This window comes from Cygnus olor, chromosome 29 (genome assembly GCF_009769625.2).
Source record: "Cygnus olor isolate bCygOlo1 chromosome 29, bCygOlo1.pri.v2, whole genome shotgun sequence".
Lineage (NCBI taxonomy): Eukaryota > Metazoa > Chordata > Aves > Anseriformes > Anatidae > Cygnus > Cygnus olor.
In genome coordinates this window covers 1,816,636-1,839,676 of record NC_049197.1, presented here as the reverse complement: position 1 = coordinate 1,839,676, position 23,041 = coordinate 1,816,636, and the positions used below count along the sequence as shown (strand labels likewise).

The 23,041-nt window shown below is 58.8% G+C and overlaps 3 protein-coding genes and 4 long non-coding RNA genes across 7 annotated transcripts; all 7 read left to right on the top strand.

The window, feature by feature from the left end:
* Positions 1-920: 920 nt before the first annotated feature.
* On the top strand, positions 921-3,695 carry LOC121061048 (protein KASH5-like). The gene is made up of 9 exons (XM_040539339.1): positions 921-932; positions 1,146-1,326; positions 1,741-1,778; positions 2,150-2,216; positions 2,286-2,453; positions 2,551-2,668; positions 2,935-2,985; positions 3,104-3,184; positions 3,636-3,695. The coding sequence occupies exons 2-9, from the start codon at positions 1,235-1,237 to the stop codon at positions 3,693-3,695; spliced, it is 675 nt and encodes a 224-aa protein (XP_040395273.1). The 5' UTR covers positions 921-932; positions 1,146-1,234.
* Positions 3,696-4,096: 401 nt separating this feature from the next.
* On the top strand, positions 4,097-5,155 carry LOC121061165. Its single transcript, XR_005814979.1, has 4 exons — positions 4,097-4,245; positions 4,351-4,391; positions 4,516-4,631; positions 4,976-5,155. It is a non-coding gene; the product is annotated as an uncharacterized LOC121061165 (long non-coding RNA).
* Positions 5,156-6,636: 1,481 nt separating this feature from the next.
* On the top strand, positions 6,637-9,696 carry LOC121061047 (protein KASH5-like). Its single transcript, XM_040539338.1, has 10 exons — positions 6,637-6,701; positions 6,859-6,933; positions 7,147-7,327; positions 7,742-7,779; positions 8,151-8,217; positions 8,287-8,407; positions 8,475-8,669; positions 8,936-8,986; positions 9,105-9,185; positions 9,637-9,696. Exons 1-10 carry the CDS (start codon positions 6,677-6,679, stop codon positions 9,694-9,696), a joined length of 894 nt encoding a protein of 297 aa, XP_040395272.1. The 5' UTR covers positions 6,637-6,676.
* Positions 9,697-10,097: 401 nt separating this feature from the next.
* Positions 10,098-10,608, top strand: LOC121061166. The gene is made up of 3 exons (XR_005814980.1): positions 10,098-10,246; positions 10,351-10,391; positions 10,516-10,608. It is a non-coding gene; the product is annotated as an uncharacterized LOC121061166 (long non-coding RNA).
* Positions 10,609-12,570: 1,962 nt separating this feature from the next.
* Positions 12,571-13,244, top strand: LOC121061162. The gene is made up of 3 exons (XR_005814976.1): positions 12,571-12,691; positions 12,849-12,923; positions 13,137-13,244. It is a non-coding gene; the product is annotated as an uncharacterized LOC121061162 (long non-coding RNA).
* Positions 13,245-13,687: 443 nt separating this feature from the next.
* Positions 13,688-14,693, top strand: LOC121061167. The gene is made up of 4 exons (XR_005814981.1): positions 13,688-13,826; positions 14,331-14,382; positions 14,488-14,528; positions 14,653-14,693. It is a non-coding gene; the product is annotated as an uncharacterized LOC121061167 (long non-coding RNA).
* Positions 14,694-18,396: 3,703 nt separating this feature from the next.
* Positions 18,397-21,205, top strand: LOC121061156 (small nuclear ribonucleoprotein E-like). The gene is made up of 5 exons (XM_040539590.1): positions 18,397-18,521; positions 18,717-18,743; positions 19,215-19,277; positions 19,487-19,565; positions 20,188-21,205. Exons 1-5 carry the CDS (start codon positions 18,468-18,470, stop codon positions 20,241-20,243), a joined length of 279 nt encoding a protein of 92 aa, XP_040395524.1. The 5' UTR covers positions 18,397-18,467; the 3' UTR covers positions 20,244-21,205.
* The last annotated feature ends 1,836 nt before the right edge of the window (positions 21,206-23,041 follow it).

Below are 23,041 nucleotides of genomic sequence, written 5' to 3'. Positions count from 1 at the left end.
ACACAGAGCTATCATTCCTTTAGTCTATGGGCCATCCCTCTAAAATGTCTGTTGAGTTCACTTAGTCCATGACTTTGGGCTCCATTTGTCCTAACAGCCCTTCAGGGCAGAGGAGGTGGTGAGTGGTTTTGTATTGTACTTGTTGAGGCCAGCTCTGGTTCCATCACTGCTGTGCTTCTTCAGTTCTATCACCGCGGCACTTTGTTCAGCTCCATCAGAATTAATTCTTCATCAATGTGTGTGACTCTTACTGTAATACAGTTGCAGTGACACATAACAACTGCTGTAATGATGGCATAAAGCATTACATAGCAAATGACATTTGCTACTTGGCCAAGACATAGCTGCTCTTTTATTGATCATCAGCAGCTGCAGGAGCTCAGGCAGATGCCTGACTGCTGTTCCGACTAAAGAAAGGAGAAACCAGGCCTCCCACTGCTGCGGAGAAGCTCAGCCCAAGCAGGCTGCAGGCCCGAGGCCTCGCAAGCTCGGCACAGCGCTGGTGCCTTGCTCCAAGCCCTGGCGGGGCTGCGCCTGGAGGGGGCTGAGCGTGGCCCCGCCCCCTTCCCCGAGAGGGCGGGAAGTGGGCGGGGCTCGCACCCATTCCCTGTGAGGAGCTGTGAGGAGCTGTGAGGAGAAGCAGGTCCCCCCGTGTCCCCTCAGTGCCGTGGGAGCATGGAGAGCAGAGAAAGCGCAGCAAGTACGTACTGCCTGTTGCCCAGAGGGCGTTAGGCGGCCCCCCAGAGAATGAGCTGGGGGGCCCCAGCATGGCCCCAAAGGGCGCATGGCGTCCAGGTCCATGCGTACCAGGCAGCACCCCGTCGGGCCCCGTAACCTCTCCCGTTGCCCTCCCGCAGGCGGGGCTGAGGGTGGCTGGTTGGAGGAGTCCCTGCTGGACTGCGCCTTCGCTGCTTGTGACACGGAGCAGACAGGTAGCGGTGCCGGGCCCCCGATTCCACCCCGCGGCCTCCTTCTCGCTCCGTGCTGCCTGTTTCCACCTTCCGAATGGCGCGCGGAAGCTGGGGGACGCCGCGGGAAGACGCGCGGGGGCTGGAGCCCAAGGGGTGGATGCACAGGCAGCCCGATGGACGCGCGCGCTGCCCGAGAGACGCGGGGCGTGTGGTGAGCTTTGCCTCTGATGGCAGGCGCGGTGCCAGCCTGGCGCATCGTGGAGTACCTGCGGGCGGTGACGGGGCGTAGCGGCGAGGAGCAGCAGCTGCAGGAGCTCAGGCAGATGCTGGAGCTGACGGCAGCGGGGGGGGCCCTGGATCTGCCCACCTTCCGCGCCGTCATGCGTGAGTGGATCGCCCACTGTCAGTGGGACGGGTGAGCGCCTGGGGAAAAAGAGGCATGCGGGGGCAGTGCTTCAGATGGCGGCATTACAGCTCCGTGCCCGGACACTGGGTGTGCCTGGAGCATACAACGGAATTATGGCTCCGTGCCTTGACACTGGGCGTTTCAAGCTAAATGTGGGCATTTCAGCTCTGCGCCTGCAACACCTGTCTCAACGTGGGAATTCGGGCTCTGCAGCCCAACACCGGGCGTTTCTGGAGCTAGATAATGGAATTACATTTCCGTGCCGCAACAGTGGCATTTCAGGAGCCAAATACTGGAATTCTGGCTCCGCGCCCTGACACCGATTGGTTCAGGAGCCCCGGTGGGAAGTGTGGCAGAGAGTTGCCGTGCCACGTGCGCATCTCACTGATTCCCACCAACGCCTCAATGCTTTTCTTTCCCCAGGGCATCGCAGTCTGCTGAGGAGCTGGATGTAACAGGCGGTAGGTGTGCGCACCGGAAAACAGATCAGTGCCCACTCCAGCCATGCTGCGCCTGCTGGCAGCGCTGCTAATTCGAAGTCCCAGCTGAGCGACACCTCCTTCTTTCCTGCGCACGGGGTGCAGGCTCTGGTGGAAAACGCAATTGCACACAAACCACTGAGCCACCCCGTGCCCAGCCATAACGCCGCAATGTGGGGTGGAAAGGAGAGTAGCGGGGCAGAAACTGAGAGACGTGGGGCAGCAATTGGAGGTGTGGGGCAGCAATTCAGAGCGGTGGGGCAGACTCACAGACGCTCACGGCATCAGTGGCACTGTGGTTTTGTTGCTGGGGCTCCATGGATGCGGAGACCCATCTCTCTCTACTCTCTCAGGACCTCGCGTGCTCACAGCCGCATTGGATCTTGAGGGCTATGGCGGCGAAAGAGAGAGCGTGACCTTGTAGGTACCGGCATCATCGGGCTCCCAAAACACACCTCAGCGGTGCTAATGAGCCTCCTCTCACTGCAGGGACAGCAGGAGCATCGAGGAGGAGCTGGAGCGCTCCAACCAGCACTTGGCCAGCCAGAACGCCACGCTGCGCTGTGCCCTGGAGTCAGCCGAGGAGCTGAATGCCCAGCTGGCTGAGGAGGTGGCAGGGCTGACGGCGCAGCTCCACCGGTCAGGGGGCACCCATAGGTGCTGGGAACGGGGGACAGGGATATGCGGGCAGCTGCAGCTGCGTCGCTGCAGCAGTGCTGCCGGGTGATGACCAGCGGCCATCTGTCTCTCGCAGTGCCCAGCAGGCATTGGAGCATGGCGGGGCAACCAGCCAAAAGCTGGAGGACCTGGAGGATGAGGTGAGGAGGCTTCAGGAGGAGAAGAGAGGCCTGACAGAACAAAATCAGCGTCTGGTGAGTGCCCCGCCCCAGCTGCTCGGCAACTCTGTTGCTCATTTTCCCTTTTTTTCCTCTTAAAACAATGCCAAGGTGATGCGGTGACTCCTGGCTGCTGGCCGCTGGCCTTTGCCCTGCCTTCGGCAGTGAGGCTGCGTTGGCCTCAGCAGGGCCAGACCTGGTGGTGTGCAGCCTCCGGTCGCATGCCCCCCAACTAGTGGGCTGCCCCCAGCAACTTATGGGGCTGCCCCCAGCAACTTAACGGCACACTCTTTCCCCTCCAGGAAAGGGAGAAGCATGGCCTTGTGGAGGAAGTCACCGGCCTTCAGGAGACGGTGAGGACGCGCACGAAGAGCCAGGGGTGCCCCGCAGCACTGTGCCCCCACCCCAATGCACCACCAGCAGCTTTTAGTCCAATTTCGCTGGGTATCAACCCACTTTCCTCCGGAACAGAACTCAACGCTGCTTGCTGAGGCCAAGGGAAGGAAGGAGAATCTTCAGGCACTGGAGGCAAAGAAGGATGCTATCCTGCAGGTAAGAGGCAGCCGAGCCTCGTCAAATGCTAACGAACCAGCTCCCTCAGCTGGGGGGGGGACAACAACATGTGGGGCTGGCGGCCCCTCCCCCGTTATGCCCATCTGTGGAGGCCAGTGTGGCCATGGCCTCCAGCCCTGTTGCGTTGCTGTGGTCTCCTGCCACGATCTGCCTTCGCCAAGGTGAGCAACGTGATCCCTCTCCTCAAGTAAATACTCCCGCAGGACTCCAAAGGGACGGGAGCCACCACCGGCACCCCAAATTCATCCCTGTTCCCCCCAGTTCTGCAGATGATGTGCGGCATGCAGGACCCGATGGAGGCTTTGCAGCATTACGAGGGCGCTGTGTGGGCACGGCTCCCACAAAGCCCCCAAATCCAGCAAAATGGAGAGGAGAGATGGGAGAAACCCTAACAAAGTCTTTTTCTTCCCCTAAAATCAAGGAGCTACGGATGGAGATCAGCAGCCTCCACAAACTGCTGAGGCAGACACTGGAGGCTGTGGCCATGTAGGTGCTGTGGGTGCTTGGGGGGCCACAGGGCTCTCACTGGCTGAAAATGCCCCTATAGAACTCCCAAATCTGCGTTTTCATCCTTCCTTCTAGCTCGGCCTCAACCGCCGCACATATCTGTGAGGCGGAGGTCAGGGCAGACGGCCTCCAGCTGCTTTTTGGGGCAGGATGCTGGAAATCGGGGCTGTCAGAATCTTAAGGAGTAGGAAGGTGGGAGGGAAAAAAATGGGTAAAATGGTAATAAAAAAGAAAAATGGGGTAAATGTGGGCATGCAAAGAGCGTGGACACAAGTGTGGCCCCTGCAAACCTGCGTTGGCTAGGAGTGAGGGCACGTGGCGCTTTGGGTCCCTCAGACTTCCCATCTACCCCTTGCCCGTACTGCCCATTTCCCCCCCCGCTTCCCAGCCCTCCCCGCATCCCGCAGTGCCCATCACCCCCACCCCCCCAATGCCAATCGCTGCCCCAGTTTCCAGCCCCCCCAGCCTCTTCCTCCCACAGGCGAGCCCCAGAGCCTGAGGCACAGCCGCTCAGCACGGAGCCATGGAGGGAGGTAGGAATCGCCAGAATCACATCTTCTCCCCCAGAAAATGTCCAGTGGGGGGCAGAGGAGGCACAGCCATGTCACCGCCCCCTCAAATCACCATGTTCCCCACAGCCCTCCCAGCGTGCAGACCAGAACTGCTGGCGCACATGGTGGTAAGCGGGGCTCCCGCTGCCGTGGGTCGCAGCACCCCACACTGTGGGCCAGGAAAAGCCCTGGAGGTTCGGAGGGGTGCTGCACGCCCCAGATCTCCCCCCAGATCACTGAGTGCCCCTGCAGGCTCCTCCCACACCTGCTGCTGGTGCTGCTGCTGGCACTGCTCTGCCTCCTGCACCACATCGCCCCATGGCTGGAGCTGAGCTACCTGAGATCCCCCCCACTGTGAGAAGCCCCAGGTAAAGCGACCGGACCCTGCTGTGGGGCACGTGGGAGCCCAAGCCCCATAGCGGGTACGGCAGCGCGTGGGGCTGTGGGGTAGAGTGAGTGTGGAGCGGGGTTAGGGGGGAAAGGGGAAAGGGGGTGGAGGGGGGAATTATGGAGTGGAGTGGGGGGCTGTAGGGCAAAGCGTGGGCGGGCTGTGGGACAGAGCACGGTGCTTGGGGCACACTACATGCCCCCCCGCCCTATAGTTGCCCTGCAGTGGCCAGGCTGGGAGTCACAGCACCAGGTCGTTTCCCCAGCCCAGCCCCCCCATCCTGCAGTCCCAGCCCCCCAGGTAACACCCCCCTGCTTTTTCCAGGTCTTAGCTCCCCCTGCGTAGCACGGGACCGCGCCCACGGAAGCTACTGACCGCTGCGCCATGGGGAAAGGGGGTGCACACAAATGCCCCCGGTGAAGTCCCCCTCCCCCACGGTACCCCACTTCTGGGGGAGGCTCTGTATGTTCCGCCCCCCAAAAAGGAGGAATAAAGCTGTGCCTAGCACTGCCCCGCGTCACACAGCGTGAATGGGGGGCCCCTATGGGAGGGTCATTTGGGCGGGGCTTTGAGTGGGGTAGGGGTGCACAAAGTGTTTGGGGAGGGGGGCATGAAGCATTGGGGGTGCAGCAGGGCCCGCTGTGTCCCAGTATGTCCCAGTGTGCTCCAGGGCCACCTATGGGTGCTCTCAGCCCCATCCCAGTGCCCCATTGTCATCATGTCAGTGCTCCCACTGTCCTCACCGGTTTCATCCCAGTGCACACATTATCCCCATTCCCAGTGCTCCCAGTTCTACCTTGTCTCCATCGCGTGATCCCCATTGTTCTCCATCGCGTGATCCCCATTGTGTCCCTTCTAGTGCCTATGTCCTGATCCCAGTGCTCCCAGAACCCCATTATCCCCGCTCCCAGTGCAGCCAGTGCCGCACCTGGGCGCAGGCCCACCTGTTACTGTAAAAGTCAGTCAAAGAAACTCTCTGAGACGCAAATCGGAGTTTCCGAAGGCAGGCATTCTTTAATTGCGGCGCCGGACGTGCAGGGGATGGCTCCACATAGTGTGTGTGCCGAATTGTCCAGGCTGCAGGCAACCCCCCCGGACCCCCTCACCCATTACTCCCCCCTGCAGAGGCCAACGCAGCCTTGGCCTCCAACCCTGGTGCGTTGCTGCGAAGCCTCCCTCTCCTGCTGCGATCTGCCCTCGCCAAGGCGAGCAACGTGACCCCCCCCCAAAGAAATGCCCCTCCCCGGGACCCCAAAAGGGATGGGAGCCACCCCCAGTACCGCGAATATGTCCCCGTTCCCCCTGGATCCGCAGATGGCGTGCCGCACCCAGGAGCTGACAGAGGCTCTGCAGCACTATGAGGGCGCTGTGCAGGCCCAGCCCCCACCCCCCACCCCCTGCCCCCCCCAAATCCAGCAAAATGGAGCGGAGAGATGGGGAAAACCTTAGCAAAGGCGGTTTTCTTCCCCCCAAATCAAGGAGCTGCAGATAGAGAACGGCAGCCTCCACGAACTGGAGGACAGCGGAGGCTGTGGCCATGTACGTGCTGTGGGGACAGGGGGGGACACGGGGGCCCCACTGGCTGAAAATGCCCCCAAGCCTGCGCTTTCGTCCTCCCTCTTGGCTCGGCCTCCAGCCACTGCACACGTTTGCGAGGCGGAGATCGCGGCAGGCGGCCTCCAGGTGGCCTTGTAGCAAACAAAGGGAAGCCAAAGCTGGAGAGCGCCACCTCCTCAGTAGAGGGACTGCTGTTCCAACTAAAGAAAGGAGAAACCAGGCCTCCCACTGCTGCGGAGAAGCTCAGCCCAAGCAGGCTGCAGGCCCGAGGCCTCGCAAGCTCGGCACAGCGCTGGTGCCTTGCTCCAAGCCCTGGCGGGGCTGCGCCTGGAGGGGGCTGAGCGTGGCCCCGCCCCCTTCCCCGAGAGGGCGGGAAGTGGGCGGGGCTCGCACCCATTCCCTGTGAGGAGCTGTGAGGAGCCGTGAGGAGAAGCAGGTCCCCCCGTGTCCCCTCAGTGCCGTGGGAGCATGGAGAGCAGAGAAAGCGCAGCAAGTACGTACTGCCTGTTGCCCAGAGGGCGTTAGGCGGCCCCCCAGAGAATGAGCTGGGGGGCCCCAGCATGGCCCCAAAGGGCGCATGGCGTCCAGGTCCATGCGTACCAGGCAGCACCCCGTCGGGCCCCGTAACCTCTCCCGTTGCCCTCCCGCAGGCGGGGCTGAGGGTGGCTGGTTGGAGGAGTCCCTGCTGGACTGCGCCTTCGCTGCCTGTGACACGGAGCAGACAGGTAGCGGTGCCGGGCCCCCGATTCCACCCCGTGGCCTCCTTCTCGCTCCGTGCTGCCTGTTTCCACCTTCCGAATGGCGCGCGGAAGCTGGGGGACGCCGCGGGAAGACGCGCGGGGGCTGGAGCCCAAGGGGTGGATGCACAGGCAGCCCGATGGACGCGCGCGCTGCCCGAGAGACGCGGGGCGTGTGGTGAGCTTTGCCTCTGATGGCAGGCGCGGTGCCAGCCTGGCGCATCGTGGAGTACCTGCGGGCGGTGACGGGGCGTAGCGGCGAGGAGCAGCAGCTGCAGGAGCTCAGGCAGATGCTGGAGCTGACGGCAGCGGGGGGGGCCCTGGATCTGCCCACCTTCCGCGCCGTCATGCGTGAGTGGATCGCCCACTGTCAGTGGGACGGGTGAGCGCCTGGGGAAAAAGAGGCATGCGGGGGCAGTGCTTCAGATGGCGGCATTACAGCTCCGTGCCCGGACACTGGGTGTGCCTGGAGCATACAACGGAATTATGGCTCCGTGCCTTGACACTGGGCGTTTCAAGCTAAATGTGGGCATTTCAGCTCTGCGCCTGCAACACCTGTCTCAACGTGGGAATTCGGGCTCTGCAGCCCAACACCGGGCGTTTCTGGAGCTAGATAATGGAATTACATTTCCGTGCCGCAACAGTGGCATTTCAGGAGCCAAATACTGGAATTCTGGCTCCGCGCCCTGACACCGATTGGTTCAGGAGCCCCGGTGGGAAGTGTGGCAGAGAGTTGCCGTGCCACGTGCGCATCTCACTGATTCCCACCAACGCCTCAATGCTTTTCTTTCCCCAGGGCATCGCAGTCTGCTGAGGAGCTGGATGTAACAGGCGGTAGGTGTGCGCACCGGAAAACAGATCAGTGCCCACTCCAGCCATGCTGCGCCTGCTGGCAGCGCTGCTAATTCGAAGTCCCAGCTGAGCGACACCTCCTTCTTTCCTGCGCACGGGGTGCAGGCTCTGGTGGAAAACGCAATTGCACACAAACCACTGAGCCACCCCGTGCCCAGCCATAACGCCGCAATGTGGGGTGGAAAGGAGAGTAGCGGGGCAGAAACTGAGAGACGTGGGGCAGCAATTGGAGGTGTGGGGCAGCAATTCAGAGCGGTGGGGCAGACTCACAGACGCTCACGGCATCAGTGGCACTGTGGTTTTGTTGCTGGGGCTCCATGGATGCGGAGACCCATCTCTCTCTACTCTCCCAGGACCTCGCGTGCTCACAGCCGCATTGGATCTTGAGGGCTATGGCGGCGAAAGAGAGAGCGTGACCTTGTAGGTACCGGCATCATCGGGCTCCCAAAACACACCTCAGCGGTGCTAATGAGCCTCCTCTCACTGCAGGGACAGCAGGAGCATCGAGGAGGAGCTGGAGCGCTCCAACCAGCACTTGGCCAGCCAGAACGCCACGCTGCGCTGTGCCCTGGAGTCAGCCGAGGAGCTGAATGCCCAGCTGGCTGAAGAGGTGGCAGGGCTGACGGCGCAGCTCCACCGGTCAGGGGGCACCCATAGGTGCTGGGAACGGGGCACAGGGACATGCGGGCAGCTGCAGCTGCGTCGCTGCAGCAGTGCTGCCGGGTGACGACCAGCGGCCATCTGTCTCTCGCAGTGCCCAGCAGGCATTGGAGCATGGCGGGGCAACCAGCCAAAAGCTGGAGGACCTGGAGGATGAGGTGAGGAGGCTTCAGGAGGAGAAGAGAGGCCTGACAGAACAAAATCAGCGTCTGGTGAGTGCCCCGCCCCAGCTGCTCGGCAACTCTGTTGCTCATTTTCCCTTTTTTTCCTCTTAAAACAATGCCAAGGTGATGCGGTGACTCCTGGCTGCTGGCCGCTGGCCTTTGCCCTGCCTTCGGCAGTGAGGCTGCGTTGGCCTCAGCAGGGCCAGACCTGGTGGTGTGCAGCCTCCGGTCGCATGCCCCCCAACTAGTGGGCTGCCCCCAGCAACTTATGGGGCTGCCCCCAGCAACTTAACGGCACACTCTTTCCCCTCCAGGAAAGGGAGAAGCATGGCCTTGTGGAGGAAGTCACCGGCCTTCAGGAGACGGTGAGGACGCGCACGAAGAGCCAGGGGTGCCCCGCAGCACTGTGCCCCCACCCCAATGCACCACCAGCAGCTTTTAGTCCAATTTCGCTGGGTATCAACCCACTTTCCTCCGGAGCAGAACTCAACGCTGCTTGCTGAGGCCAAGGGAAGGAAGGAGAATCTTCAGGCACTGGAGGCAAAGAAGGATGCTATCCTGCAGGTAAGAGGCAGCCGAGCCTCGTCAAATGCTAACGAACCAGCTCCCTCAGCTGGGGGGGGGACAACAACATGTGGGGCTGGCGGCCCCTCCCCCATTATGCCCATCTGTGGAGGCCAGTGTGGCCATGGCCTCCAGCCCTGTTGCGTTGCTGTGGTCTCCTGCCACGATCTGCCTTCGCCAAGGTGAGCAACGTGATCCCTCTCCTCAAGTAAATACTCCCGCAGGACTCCAAAGGGACGGGAGCCACCACCGGCACCCCAAATTCATCCCTGTTCCCCCCAGTTCTGCAGATGATGTGCGGCATGCAGGACCCGATGGAGGCTTTGCAGCATTACGAGGGCGCTGTGTGGGCACGGCTCCCACAGAGCCCCCAAATCCAGCAAAATGGAGAGGAGAGATGGGAGAAACCCTAACAAAGTCTTTTTCTTCCCCTAAAATCAAGGAGCTACGGATGGAGATCAGCAGCCTCCACAAACTGCTGAGGCAGACACTGGAGGCTGTGGCCATGTAGGTGCTGTGGGTGCTTGGGGGGCCACAGGGCTCTCACTGGCTGAAAATGCCCCTATAGAACTCCCAAATCTGCGTTTTCATCCTTCCTTCTAGCTCGGCCTCAACCGCCGCACATATCTGTGAGGCGGAGGTCAGGGCAGACGGCCTCCAGCTGCTTTTTGGGGCAGGATGCTGGAAATTGGGGCTGTCAGAATCTTAAGGAGTAGGAAGGTGGGAGGGAAAAAATTGGGTAAAATGGTAATAAAAAAGAAAAATGGGGTAAATGTGGGCATGCAAAGAGCGTGGACACAAGTGTGGCCCCTGCACACCTGCGTTGGCTAGGAGTGAGGGCACGTGGCGCTTTGGGTCCCTCAGACTTCCCATCTACCCCTTGCCCGTACTGCCCATTTCCCCCCCCGCTTCCCAGCCCTCCCCGCATCCCGCAGTGCCCATCACCCCCACCCCCCCAATGCCAATCGCTGCCCCAGTTTCCAGCCCCCCCAGCCTCTTCCTCCCACAGGCGAGCCCCAGAGCCTGAGGCACAGCCGCTCAGCACGGAGCCATGGAGGGAGGTAGGAATCGCCAGAATCACATCTTCTCCCCCAGAAAATGTCCAGTGGGGGCAGAGGAGGCACAGCCATGTCACCGCCCCCTCAAATCACCATGTTCCCCACAGCCCTCCCAGCGTGCAGACCAGAACTGCTGGCGCACATGGTGGTAAGCGGGGCTCCCGCTGCCGTGGGTCGCAGCACCCCACACTGTGGGCCAGGAAAAGCCCTGGAGGTTCGGAGGGGTGCTGCACCCCCCAGATCTCCCCCCAGATCACTGAGTGCCCCTGCAGGCTCCTCCCACACCTGCTGCTGGTGCTGCTGCTGGCACTGCTCTGCCTCCTGCACCACATCGCCCCATGGCTGGAGCTGAGCTACCTGAGATCCCCCCCCACTGTGAGAAGCCCCAGGTAAAGCGACCGGACCCTGCTGTGGGGCACGTGGGAGCCCAAGCCCCATAGCGGGTACGGCAGCGCGTGGGGCTGTGGGGTAGAGTGAGTGTGGAGCGGGGTTAGGGGGGAAAGGGGAAAGGGGGTGGAGGGGGGAATTATGGAGTGGAGTGGGGGGCTGTAGGGCAAAGCGTGGGCGGGCTGTGGGACAGAGCACGGTGCTTGGGGCACACTAAATGCCCCCCCGCCCTATAGTTGCCCTGCAGTGGCCAGGCTGGGAGTCACAGCACCAGGTCGTTTCCCCAGCCCAGCCCCCCCATCCTGCAGTCCCAGCCCCCCAGGTAACACCCCCCTGCTTTTTCCAGGTCTTAGCTCCCCCTGCGTAGCACGGGACCGCGCCCACGGAAGCTACTGACCGCTGCGCCATGGGGAAAGGGGGTGCACACAAATGCCCCCGGTGAAGTCCCCCTCCCCCACGGTACCCCACTTCTGGGGGAGGCTCTGTATGTTCCGCCCCCCAAAAGGAGGAATAAAGCTGTGCCTAGCACTGCCCCGCGTCACACAGCGTGAATGGGGGGCCCCTATGGGAGGGTCATTTGGGCGGGGCTTTGAGTGGGGTAGGGGTGCACAAAGTGTTTGGGGAGGGGGGCATGAAGCATTGGGGGTGCAGCAGGGCCCGCTGTGTCCCAGTATGTCCCAGTGTGCTCCAGGGCCACCTATGGGTGCTCTCAGCCCCATCCCAGTGCCCCATTGTCATCATGTCAGTGCTCCCACTGTCCTCACCGGTTTCATCCCAGTGCACACATTATCCCCATTCCCAGTGCTCCCAGTTCTACCTTGTCTCCATCGCGTGATCCCCATTGTTCTCCATCGCGTGATCCCCATTGTGTCCCTTCTAGTGCCTATGTCCTGATCCCAGCGCTCCCAGAACCCCATTATCCCCGCTCCCAGTGCAGCCAGTGCCGCACCTGGGCGCAGGCCCACCTGTTACTGTAAAAGTCAGTCAAAGAAACTCTCTGAGACGCAAATCGGAGTTTCCGAAGGCAGGCATTCTTTAATTGCGGCGCCGGACGTGCGGGGGATGGCTCCACATAGTGTGTGTGCCGAATTGTCCAGGCTGCAGGCAACCCCCCCGGACCCCCTCACCCATTACTCCCACCTGCAGAGGCCAACGCAGCCTTGGCCTCCAACCCTGGTGCGTTGCTGCGAAGCCTCCCTCTCCTGCTGCGATCTGCCCTCGCCAAGGCGAGCAACGTGACCCCCCCCCAAAGAAATGCCCCTCCCCGGGACCCCAAAAGGGATGGGAGCCACCCCCAGTACCGCGAATATGTCCCCGTTCCCCCTGGATCCGCAGATGGCGTGCCGCACCCAGGAGCTGACAGGGGCTCTGCAGCACTATGAGGGCGCTGTGCAGGCCCAGCCCCCACCCCCCACCCCCTGCCCCCCCCAAATCCAGCAAAATGGAGCGGAGAGATGGGGAAAACCTTAGCAAAGGCGTTTTTCTTCCCCCAAAATCAAGGAGCTGCAGACAGAGAACGGCAGCCTCCACGAACTGGAGGACAGCGGAGGCTGTGGCCATGTACGTGCTGTGGGGACAGGGGGGGACACGGGGGCCCCACTGGCTGAAAATGCCCCCAAGCCTGCGCTTTCGTCCTCCCTCTTGGCTCGGCCTCCAGCCACTGCACACGTTTGCGAGGCGGAGATCGCGGCAGGCGGCCTCCAGGTGGCCTTGTAGCAAACAAAGGGAAGCCAAAGCTGGAGAGCGCCACCTCCTCAGTAGAGGGACTGCTGTTCCAACTAAAGAAAGGAGAAACCAGGCCTCCCACTGCTGCGGAGAAGCTCAGCCCAAGCAGGCTGCAGGCCCGAGGCCTCGCAAGCTCGGCACAGCGCTGGTGCCTTGCTCCAAGCCCTGGCGGGGCTGCGCCTGGAGGGGGCTGAGCGTGGCCCCGCCCCCTTCCCCGAGAGGGCGGGAAGTGGGCGGGGCTCGCACCCATTCCCTGTGAGGAGCTGTGAGGAGAAGCAGGTCCCCCTGTGTCCCCTCAGTGCCGTGGGAGCATGGAGAGCAGAGAAAGCGCAGCAAGTACGTACTGCCTGTTGCCCAGAGGGCGTTAGGCGGCCCCCCAGAGAATGAGCTGGGGGGCCCCAGCATGGCCCCAAAGGGCGCATGGCGTCCAGGTCCATGCGTACCAGGCAGCACCCCGTCGGGCCCCGTAACCTCTCCCGTTGCCCTCCCGCAGGCGGGGCTGAGGGTGGCTGGTTGGAGGAGTCCCTGCTGGACTGCGCCTTCGCTGCCTGTGACACGGAGCAGACAGGTAGCGGTGCCGGGCCCCCGATTCCACCCCGTGGCCTCCTTCTCGCTCCGTGCTGCCTGTTTCCACCTTCCGAATGGCGCGCGGAAGCTGGGGGACGCCGCGGGAAGACGCGCGGGGGCTGGAGCCCAAGGGGTGGATGCACAGGCAGCCCGATGGACGCGCGCGCTGCCCGAGAGACGCGGGGCGTGTGGTGAGCTTTGCCTCTGATGGCAGGCGCGGTGCCAGCCTGGCGCATCGTGGAGTACCTGCGGGCGGTGACGGGGCGTAGCGGCGAGGAGCAGCAGCTGCAGGAGCTCAGGCAGATGCTGGAGCTGACGGCAGCGGGGGGGGGGCCCTGGATCTGCCCACCTTCCGCGCCGTCATGCGTGAGTGGATCGCCCACTGTCAGTGGGACGGGTGAGCGCCTGGGGAAAAAGAGGCATGCGGGGGCAGTGCTTCAGATGGCGGCATTACAGCTCCGTGCCCGGACACTGGGTGTGCCTGGAGCATACAACGGAATTATGGCTCCGTGCCTTGACACTGGGCGTTTCAAGCTAAATGTGGGCATTTCAGCTCTGCGCCTGCAACACCTGTCTCAACGTGGGAATTCGGGCTCTGCAGCCCAACACCGGGCGTTTCTGGAGCTAGATAATGGAATTACATTTCCGTGCCGCAACAGTGGCATTTCAGGAGCCAAATACTGGAATTCTGGCTCCGCGCCCTGACACCGATTGGTGGCTTTGCAGCATTACGAGGGCGCTGTGTGGACACGGCTCCCACAAAGCCCCCAAATCCAGCAAAATGGAGAGGAGAGATGGGAGAAACCCTAACAAAGTCTTTTTCTTCCCCTAAAATCAAGGAGCTACGGATGGAGATCAGCAGCCTCCACAAACTGCTGAGGCAGACACTGGAGGCTGTGGCCACGTAGGTGCTGTGGGTGCTTGGGGGGCCACAGGGCTCTCACTGGCTGAAAATGCCCCTATAGAACTCCCAAATCTGCGTTTTCATCCTTCCTTCTAGCTCGGCCTCAACCGCCGCACATATCTGTGAGGCGGAGGTCAGGGCAGACGGCCTCCAGCTGCTTTTTGGGGCAGGATGCTGGAAATCGGGGCTGTCAGAATCTTAAGGAGTAGGAAGGTGGGAGGGAAAAAAATGGGTAAAATGGTAATAAAAAAGAAAAATGGGGTAAATGTGGGCATGCAAAGAGCGTGGACACAAGTGTGGCCCCTGCAAACCTGCGTTGGCTAGGAGTGAGGGCACGTGGCGCTTTGGGTCCCTCAGACTTCCCATCTACCCCTTGCCCGTACTGCCCATTTCCCCCCCCCGCTTCCCAGCCCTCCCTGCATCCCGCAGTGCCCATCACCCCCACCCCCCCCAATGCCAATCGCTGCCCCAGTTTCCAGCCCCCCCAGCCTCTTCCTCCCACAGGCGAGCCCCAGAGCCTGAGGCACAGCCGCTCAGCACGGAGCCATGGAGGGAGGTAGGAATCGCCAGAATCACATCTTCTCCCCCAGAAAATGTCCAGTGGGGGGCAGAGGAGGCACAGCCATGTCACCGCCCCCTCAAATCACCATGTTCCCCACAGCCCTCCCAGCGTGCAGACCAGAACTGCTGGCGCACATGGTGGTAAGCGGGGCTCCCGCTGCCGTGGGTCGCAGCACCCCACACTGTGGGCCAGGAAAAGCCCTGGAGGTTCGGAGGGGTGCTGCACCCCCCAGATCTCCCCCCAGATCACTGAGTGCCCCTGCAGGCTCCTCCCACACCTGCTGCTGGTGCTGCTGCTGGCACTGCTCGGCCTCCTGCACCACATCGCCCCATGGCTGGAGCTGAGCTACCTGAGATCCCCCCCACTGTGAGAAGCCCCAGGTAAAGCGACCGGACCCTGCTGTGGGGCACGTGGGAGCCCAAGCCCCATAGCGGGTACGGCAGCGCGTGGGGCTGTGGGGTAGAGTGAGTGTGGAGCGGGGTTAGGGGGGAAGGGGGAAAGGGGGTGGAGGGGGGAATTATGGAGTGGAGTGGGGGGCTGTAGGGCAAAGCGTGGGCGGGCTGTGGGACAGAGCACGGTGCTTGGGGCACAGTAAATGCCCCCCCTGCCCTATAGTTGCCCTGCAGTGGCCAGGCTGGGAGTCATGGCACCAGGTCGTTTCCCCAGCCCAGCCCCCCCATCCTGCAGTCCCAGCCCCCCAAGTAACACCCCCCTGCTTTTTCCAGGTCTTAGCTCCCCCTGCGTAGCACGGGACCGCGCCCACGGAAGCTACTGACCGCTGCGCCATGGGGAAAGGGGGTGCACACAAATGCCCCCGGTGAAGTCCCCCTCCCCCACGGTACCCCACTTCTGGGGGAGGCTCTGTATGTTCCGCCCCCCAAAAAGGAGGAATAAAGCTGTGCCTAGCACTGCCCCGCGTCACACAGCGTGAATGGGGGGCCCCTATGGGAGGGTCATTTGGGCGGGGCTTTGAGTGGGGTAGGGGTGCACAAAGTGTTTGGGGAGGGGGGCATGAAGCATTGGGGGTGCAGCAGGGCCCGCTGTGTCCCAGTATGTCCCAGTGTGCTCCAGGGCCACCTATGGGTGCTCTCAGCCCCATCCCAGTGCCCCATTGTCATCATGTCAGTGCTCCCACTGTCCTCACCGGTTTCATCCCAGTGCACACATTATCCCCATTCCCAGTGCTCCCAGTTCTACCTTGTCTCCATCGCGTGATCCCCATTGTTCTCCATCGCGTGATCCCCATTGTGTCCCTTCTAGTGCCTATGTCCTGATCCCAGTGCTCCCAGAACCCCATTATCCCCGCTCCCAGTGCAGCCAGTGCCGCACCTGGGCGCAGGCCCACCTGTTACTGTAAAAGTCAGTCAAAGAAACTCTCTGAGACGCAAATCGGAGTTTCCGAAGGCAGGCATTCTTTAATTGCGGCGCCGGACGTGCAGGGGATGGCTCCACATAGTGTGTGTGCCGAATTGTCCAGGCTGCAGGCAACCCCCCCTGGACCCCCTCACCCATTACTCCCACCTGCAGAGGCCAACGCAGCCTTGGCCTCCAACCCTGGTGCGCTGCTGCGAAGACTCCCTCTCCTGCTGCGATCTGCCCTCGCCAAGGCGAGCAACGTGACCCCCCCCCAAAGAAATGCCCCTCCCCGGGACCCCAAAAGGGATGGGAGCCACCCCCAGTACCGCGAATATGTCCCCGTTCCCCCTGGATCCGCAGATGGCGTGCCGCACCCAGGAGCTGACAGAGGCTCTGCAGCACTATGAGGGCGCTGTGCAGGCCCAGCCCCCACCCCCCACCCCCTGCCCCCCCCAAATCCAGCAAAATGGAGCAGAGAGATGGGGAAAACCTTAGCAAAGGCGGTTTTCTTCCCCCAAAATCAAGGAGCTGCAGATAGAGAACAGTAGCCTCCACGAGCTCCACGAAGGCATCAATCCAAGGCATCCCTACAGCTTCCTAAAGCCCCAAGGCTCCTTGCGCATCAAAAAATGTGTAGTTGTGTCAAACAAGCAGTGTCTTGGAGCCAAAATGTATCCCCTTAGGCTACCCAAACACCTCCCTGAAAAACCCAAGCACCTTCCTGTTTGGCTGCCAGCCGGGCTAAACCACAACACCCCCGGTGGGCCCACGGGCACCCCGGAGGACCCACCCCGGTGACCCACGGCGGTCCCCCAGGGGCCCGGAGGACTCACCCCGGGGACCCCCGGCGGACACAGTATACCTGCCTACTAAAGTTGACATTAAAGGACATCAACTAGGGGATACTGATATTGAAGAGGGAAATAGATTGGCTGATGCAGGAGCCGAAGGGGTGGCAGAACGGGCACCTGAGAGTCAGATTTTGGCACTAGTACCAAGAGCAGAAAATCAGGCATTAACAAAAGCTTTAGAAAATGAAGTAGAATATTCTAAGATGTAAATGGAAAATGTTACCTGCAGGTTTAATGTAAATAAATGATGGGAGAATTGTGATACCATATTAAATTGAATGGTAATTGTAGAACGTAATAAAGCATGCTGGGGAGCTGAAGTAGTATAAGAGTTTTTAAATAGAAAATGGATAGGGCCTAATTTGTATACCATTGTTAGACAGGTATAAAAGTAATCAAGCTCCAAACAGTGGCAAATTATTATTTTTTGAACTCCCAAGAAAAGGGGGGTATATACCTGTCCCCGCTTCGTATTAAAATTAGTTCCAAGGAGTCATTTCCATAAACTCCTCCCATCTGCGCTTGCGCAGTGTATTCTGGTGGTGGTCGCTGGGGGTCGTGGGGATGAAGGTTGGTGACTCTTCCTCGTCACCGCTAGTTGACCTCTTGTCTTTGCACAGACTCAGTTGCTCCTTGGCTCTTGTCCATCTGCAGGACCAGTTTCTACCAGTTTCTTAAGACAGGCTCACTCTCTTATTAGGAGACTGACCTTGGTAAGGGGCCCAAGGCTTCTTGCTTTAGTTAATTTGCACAATGCACCATAGTTAGCAAAGACACTAAGTAGCATCCTAGTTTAATGCCGTCAGCGCTCTCTCTCTACTTGATAAGATTCTCCTAACTCCCTCTCTCACTGGAGCCCACGCAGCCCTCCGTCCTGCCGAAGGACTTCACGGGGACTTCTGCCGGCTCCGGGTGCCCGCACACAGACAGAAATGGCTTTGAGAGAAAACAATTCAGGAGGAGGAGAGCTCAGAGACTGCGGCCGGCTTCGGCCACCTTCCCCTCACTTTCCTTCTCCATGTTCAAACTGAGCACTGTTCTGCCGTCAACCTTTGCTGCCTCTGCCCGCGGCGCTGGGCTTTCACGTGTGCCATTGCTCCTGTACATATTTTATCCTTCCTTTTGTAAGGCATGGTCCAGCAATTCGTGTCACTAAGGGATTTGAAGGGTTAACATTGAGGTCCGGGTCTAGGTGATAAGAGAACAAAGAGGTTTTTAGGGAAAACTGCTGACTACTGCATGGGATGTTGCGAGAGTTTCTGAAATCCGGCCCAGAGGCTACCAACTGGGGAGGAAGGGGGAGCTGAAGGACAATTGAAGGACAAAAGCCTGGGAGGAAGACCACCAGCCTTCAGCCCGAGCAACCCCCAAGAGACCACCAGAGACTGATACGCAGGCGCCCCTGGGAGGGTTTTGGATTCCGGAAACCAATTATAATAACCCTGCCTCTTCTAGAAGTAGTAATGAATATGTATTAGCCTGGGAGCATAAAAACCAGCTGCCTTACGTAACAGGTGTGCGTGCTGGTGGAGCAGAGACTCCCGGCGCACCCAGCGCTGTTTGCTTGCCTCTATTCGTTTAATCAATTGTAAACTTTGATTGTAATCCTATTTGGGACTCAGTCATTTATAAGACTTTTTATATTTGTATTTTATTTAAGGCTGTCTTGCCCCCCCCAGCCTCGCTGCTCACCAGTAAAGCTGGTGCAGGGACACCTGCCTGCGACCATAGAGACGTGGTCCTCCCGACCTGCTAGAGCAGCCCCCCACGGTCCTCCAGCATCCCAGCGTCTCTTGCGCGCTCTCGCCCGGCCTCAGCGGCTTCTGGCGGCGGCAGAGCAGGGGCGGCGGGAGCAGCGAGGCAGCGGCAGCCATGGCGTACCGCGGGCAGGGCCAGAAGGTGCAGAAGGTGATGGTGCAGCCCATCGTAGCCTTCCTGTGGCCGGGGGGCGACCGGGGAGCGGGCAGGGGGCGGCCCGGGCCTCAGGGGTCTCGGCCCGGGCCTTGAGGCCTTGTCCCAGGGCACTGGGGCCTCGTTCCAGGGTTTGAGGCTTTGTCCTGAGGCCTTGTCCCGGGCCTGGAGCTCTTGTCCCCGTGCTGAGCCCTTAACGCAGCGCCCCAGAACCTCATCTTCCGCTACCTGCAGAAAGTGAATAGCGCGGGGAGAGGACGGGGAGGGGATGGGGATGGGGATTTGGGGGGGGTGGGGGGAGCGGGGAGGGTCCGGGGATCCCCCTCGCTGAGTTTTCGGCTCCCACCCGTTGCTCGGGGCAGGTTTGTGGGGAATGGAGAGCTGTGCGGCGTGCTGGTGGGTACAAGGAGCTGCTGCGCAGCCCGGCGTTTCCCCCTCGTGTTAACGGGAGTGGGATCGTGCAGCCGGGCGTGCAGGAGTGTTCCCCTGTGACTGGAAACGTGTTCTTCAGCAAACGTGTAGTATTCACCCAATCATATAACACTCTAAAATGTCAGACTGTTAATTGAAACTGCCCCTGAGAGTTGCTCCTTGGAGTGTTTGAGAGCTATAGCAGCTATGGTTACCGGGTATTTCTGAACACACGAGAGAGAACAAAACTGCTCGTGGTGTTTGTGTTCCAGTTTACTCTCCTCCTTCATTCTGCAGAGGTCGAGGATCCAGGTGTGGCTTTACGAGCAAGTGAACATGCGGGTAGAAGGCTGCATCATCGTGAGTATCAGCACGACCCCGTGTTACGTCGTTAGTTTGTTTTCCCTCATTCACAATCCTATTTTTTCTTGTCAAGAAAGACTAGCACAAGGGAAAAAAAAAAAATTGTACTTCTCTAACAATTAGTCTTCATTGTCCAGCCTGGGTCAGCAAAGCTGATGATGGTTTGTGTTGTTGCTGAACTAATTGCCACTGTTGCTGATTTCTAGGGCTTTGACGAGTACATGAATTTGGTGCTGGACGACGCAGAGGAGATTCACTCTAAGACAAAATCAAGGATACAGCTGGGTATGTTGTGCGTCTGTGCAACCCGAGTGACGCGCGGTCTGAAACCTGCCCGGGTGAGCCTCCTAGATAGCAGCACTGAGAGGTACCAAACGTGTGACGAGCCTTGATGTTGAAGTTCAGTGAGCAATTACTGGCTACATCTCTGTCCCTGATGATTTTTGAGCTGGTGATTTTGCTGAATGAAGGAGAATCTGTCCCTGCCTGAGACCAGTTCTGGTCTTTGAAACGTGTAATACCAGGCGGCCTGCACTGGCTGGAGGAGTCTGGTCACAGCTCCTTTCAGCTGCACCTAAAGCCGGTGGCCCTGGGCGATTCTCACACTTGCTGTGATCTCTGAGTCAAAGCAGGGAGCCACGGTAGCGGCAGTGTTTATCTACCATCTGCTGGTGGACAGAAGCAACGATGTGTGCCCAGTGCTGGGGTTTTCAGCAGGGACAGCGTGCTGCTGGAACGGGGATGGTGGCTGGAGTGGGACTTGTGAGTGTGGGGCAGCTGGCAGGAACAGGACTCTGCGTGATGGGCAAAACCCTGCTCAACCACACGAAATACCTTCTGAAAACACGAGATTATTCTCAGATTCTGGGCTCTCTCTAATCCCCCCTTTCCCTTCTCTGTGCTGCAGGTCGGATCATGTTAAAAGGGGACAACATCACTCTTCTACAGAGCGTTTCTAACTAGAATTTGCCATCCTTAGAACAAAGGTGGCTGCCGTGCTGCGGAGTGACTGAGTGCCAGGGGAACGCGGCCTGCTGGTAGGTAGGAAGTTATTTGTAACTGGGGTTGCATGCTGCGGTAAAAAGTCCTTCCTTTGTGGGAGCAAGATTTTTGTAGCTTGAAACAATACGTGATGTATTTCACATTATTCACAATAATTCATGATTTTTCACATTAACTGTAAATGTAAAACACAAATCTGCTTGTTTTCAGTCTCTTCCTTCTGTGAATGGAGAAGGAGGAGAAATATAGAAGCGTGGGCTTTTCTTTTTTGCTGTGGATCTGATGAATTTCGATAACGATATGTGCTTTCTTGAACATTACATCTGCATTATGTGGCCAGGGTGGACTCGTTCAGGGCACGGAAGCCCCACACAGTCCTTGAGCTAGCAGGGTGCTAAGGAGGGTGTTGGAGATTTTGCATACAATTGCAGCCCTTTGTTGCTGCAGTGACAGGTTCCTCAGATTCTTTCTAAACAGGGTTTAACTTCTTGAGAATCTTTTTGGGAGTGTTTATTGTGGATCAATCAGTAAAAGTATCTTAGTGGGCCCGTGAGGGATTTGGGGCTGTGGTGCAGTAACCCAGCGTTTACAAGTGTTACTGATACGCATGCTTGTCAAGTACCATCTCCAGATCAGAGAGTGAGAGCGGGCAACTGGTTTGGATTAAATCTGTCACTTCTTGCTGCTTTGGACAGAGCCTGTAGATTAAACCCTTGTGCTGTTCAATAAGCTGGGGTATCAGATGTATCGGTTGGGTTTTTATCATTTGATTTCTTTTTTTTATCCGTTTGGAGATCTGTCTGTTCTATTTAAGTTTCCCCAAGAGAGCTGAGTTGCTTGGTGCATCGACCAAAGATAAGTTCCCTGGCTGACTTGGGACAACCAGTCCCCTCGTTTTTCTGATCACAAAAAAAAAAAACAAAGAAGAAAAATTTTGACTGTAACTGTAACTCAGAAACTAAGATTACCTGAATAGAGAGAAATGAGTTTTGATGCACAGGCTGTGCTAGAAATCTGTTAATCAGCATTCAGTTTTTCAAAACTTCAATTTGTGTATCATCATCATGAAAATTAATCAATTCAAGGTGGGAGATCCTTTCCTGAAAGGGAAGGACAGAAATACGAGTCTTGCTGTGGGGCCCACCCAGTGCGGTTCTGCCATTCCGAGAAGTAATACGTCAGGAGTGTCCCAGCAGCCGTTCCCAGGAAGGAAGCTTTGAGGGGCAGCATGACACACTTGATTGGCTAAAGCAGCTTCAGCTGTACAGCCTGCTGCCGGGATCGGTAATTCTAAGTTGTGTTCAGGTTGCTGAGTTCCTTTCAGCATGTAGTAAAGATGTAACGTGCCGATGTCGTTTGGGAACAGGAGGCATTACGTGTCACCAGCAGTGGGCACATAGGGAACAAAATAGTATCTTACGAGGTCCTCCACATCTGCCTTTCATTTTGTCCTTGGTTTGCCAGCTGGAGCTTTCAGGAGGTGAGGAAGGAGGCTGTCCCAGTCAGTAGTTCAGCTGTTGCAGGGTATTTGTGATGCAGTGCTTGTAAAATTCACCTGCCCGCATCTCCTGTTACAGGCAGCCCCCCCTGGGCCCTGTGAGACGGGGAGCTGCTGCCCAGGGTTAGGCCCAAGGTCCCCTGTCAGGCCCAGGGCCGCCCTTCCCCTCACCCTTCCCTTCCCTCCCGCTCCTCAGCCCTTCCTCAGGCCTTTTGGGCCGTCTGGCCGTCTGTCCATCCATCCGGCCGTCTGGCAGTCCATCTGGCCCTCTGTCCCTCCGTCCCACTGCCCTGCCCCATCCCGTCCCTGCCGTCTCCCTAGGGAAGCAAAGAGTCCCTGGGCTGCCTTCAGGGGGGAGGTTCTGCTGAGGAAATTAAAGCTTCCCCGTTAACGGGCGCCTTGTGAGTTATTTTGAGTTCCAACCTTCTGCCTTCCTTTCGTAGCAGTGCCTCTAAGGGGTGCGCTGTAAGGTAGCTGTCATCTGGCGCGCTGCTCCTCCGTTTCCCAAAGGAACTGCCTTCAGGATCTGACTAACTCTGGATGCACCCCGTTGTCACCTTAATTTCTCCTTTAGTTTGCTGAAAACAACCCGCTTGGGTGACCTTGGTGTTTGTTTCTTAAAACTTGGATCGAGGAGGTCTCTGTTTCCTTATGCTGATGTTCACGATGAAAGTGCAGAAGGGATGCTTACTGTTGCCCGGGTCAGTACTGTTGCCAGGATGGGAATGTTTAGCCTACCGGCCCTCTGGTGCTGTTAGGCTGCACTCGGAGTGTGAGCTCTGGGCCTTATTTCGAAAATACTGCGTTATTTGAGTGTACAAACCCAAGATATTCTGCGGATAGGTGATGCTCAAACCACGTCAGAACCACCGCTGTGGCGTGTGCTGGAGTCGGACGCGCGATTGACTGATCAGGCGGAGCAGGTGAATTGAATTTGTTGCTGGATGGCGAGGTGTTCTGGGGGAAGAGCTAGTCTAAGGAAAACTTCCTCTTACTGCCCCTTCCCATCTCAAATGGCCACTGCCTGGGGAAATTGGTTCTTTATGAGATTAACTACAACGTTACAGTGAGGATGAGGAATCATCATTACTCCCATAGTTATTTGCTGCCAGGCCGCAGCGTTGATTTCAGAGATTTAAAAAAAAAAAAAAAAGGAAAAAGAAAGGAAGTATGTATTCTTTCACATACTCTCTTTTCCCTGACAGTAAATGTTGTGGCTTCAGCAGTACCCTTCCTCTGGAAACGATTCCCAGTGCCTGCT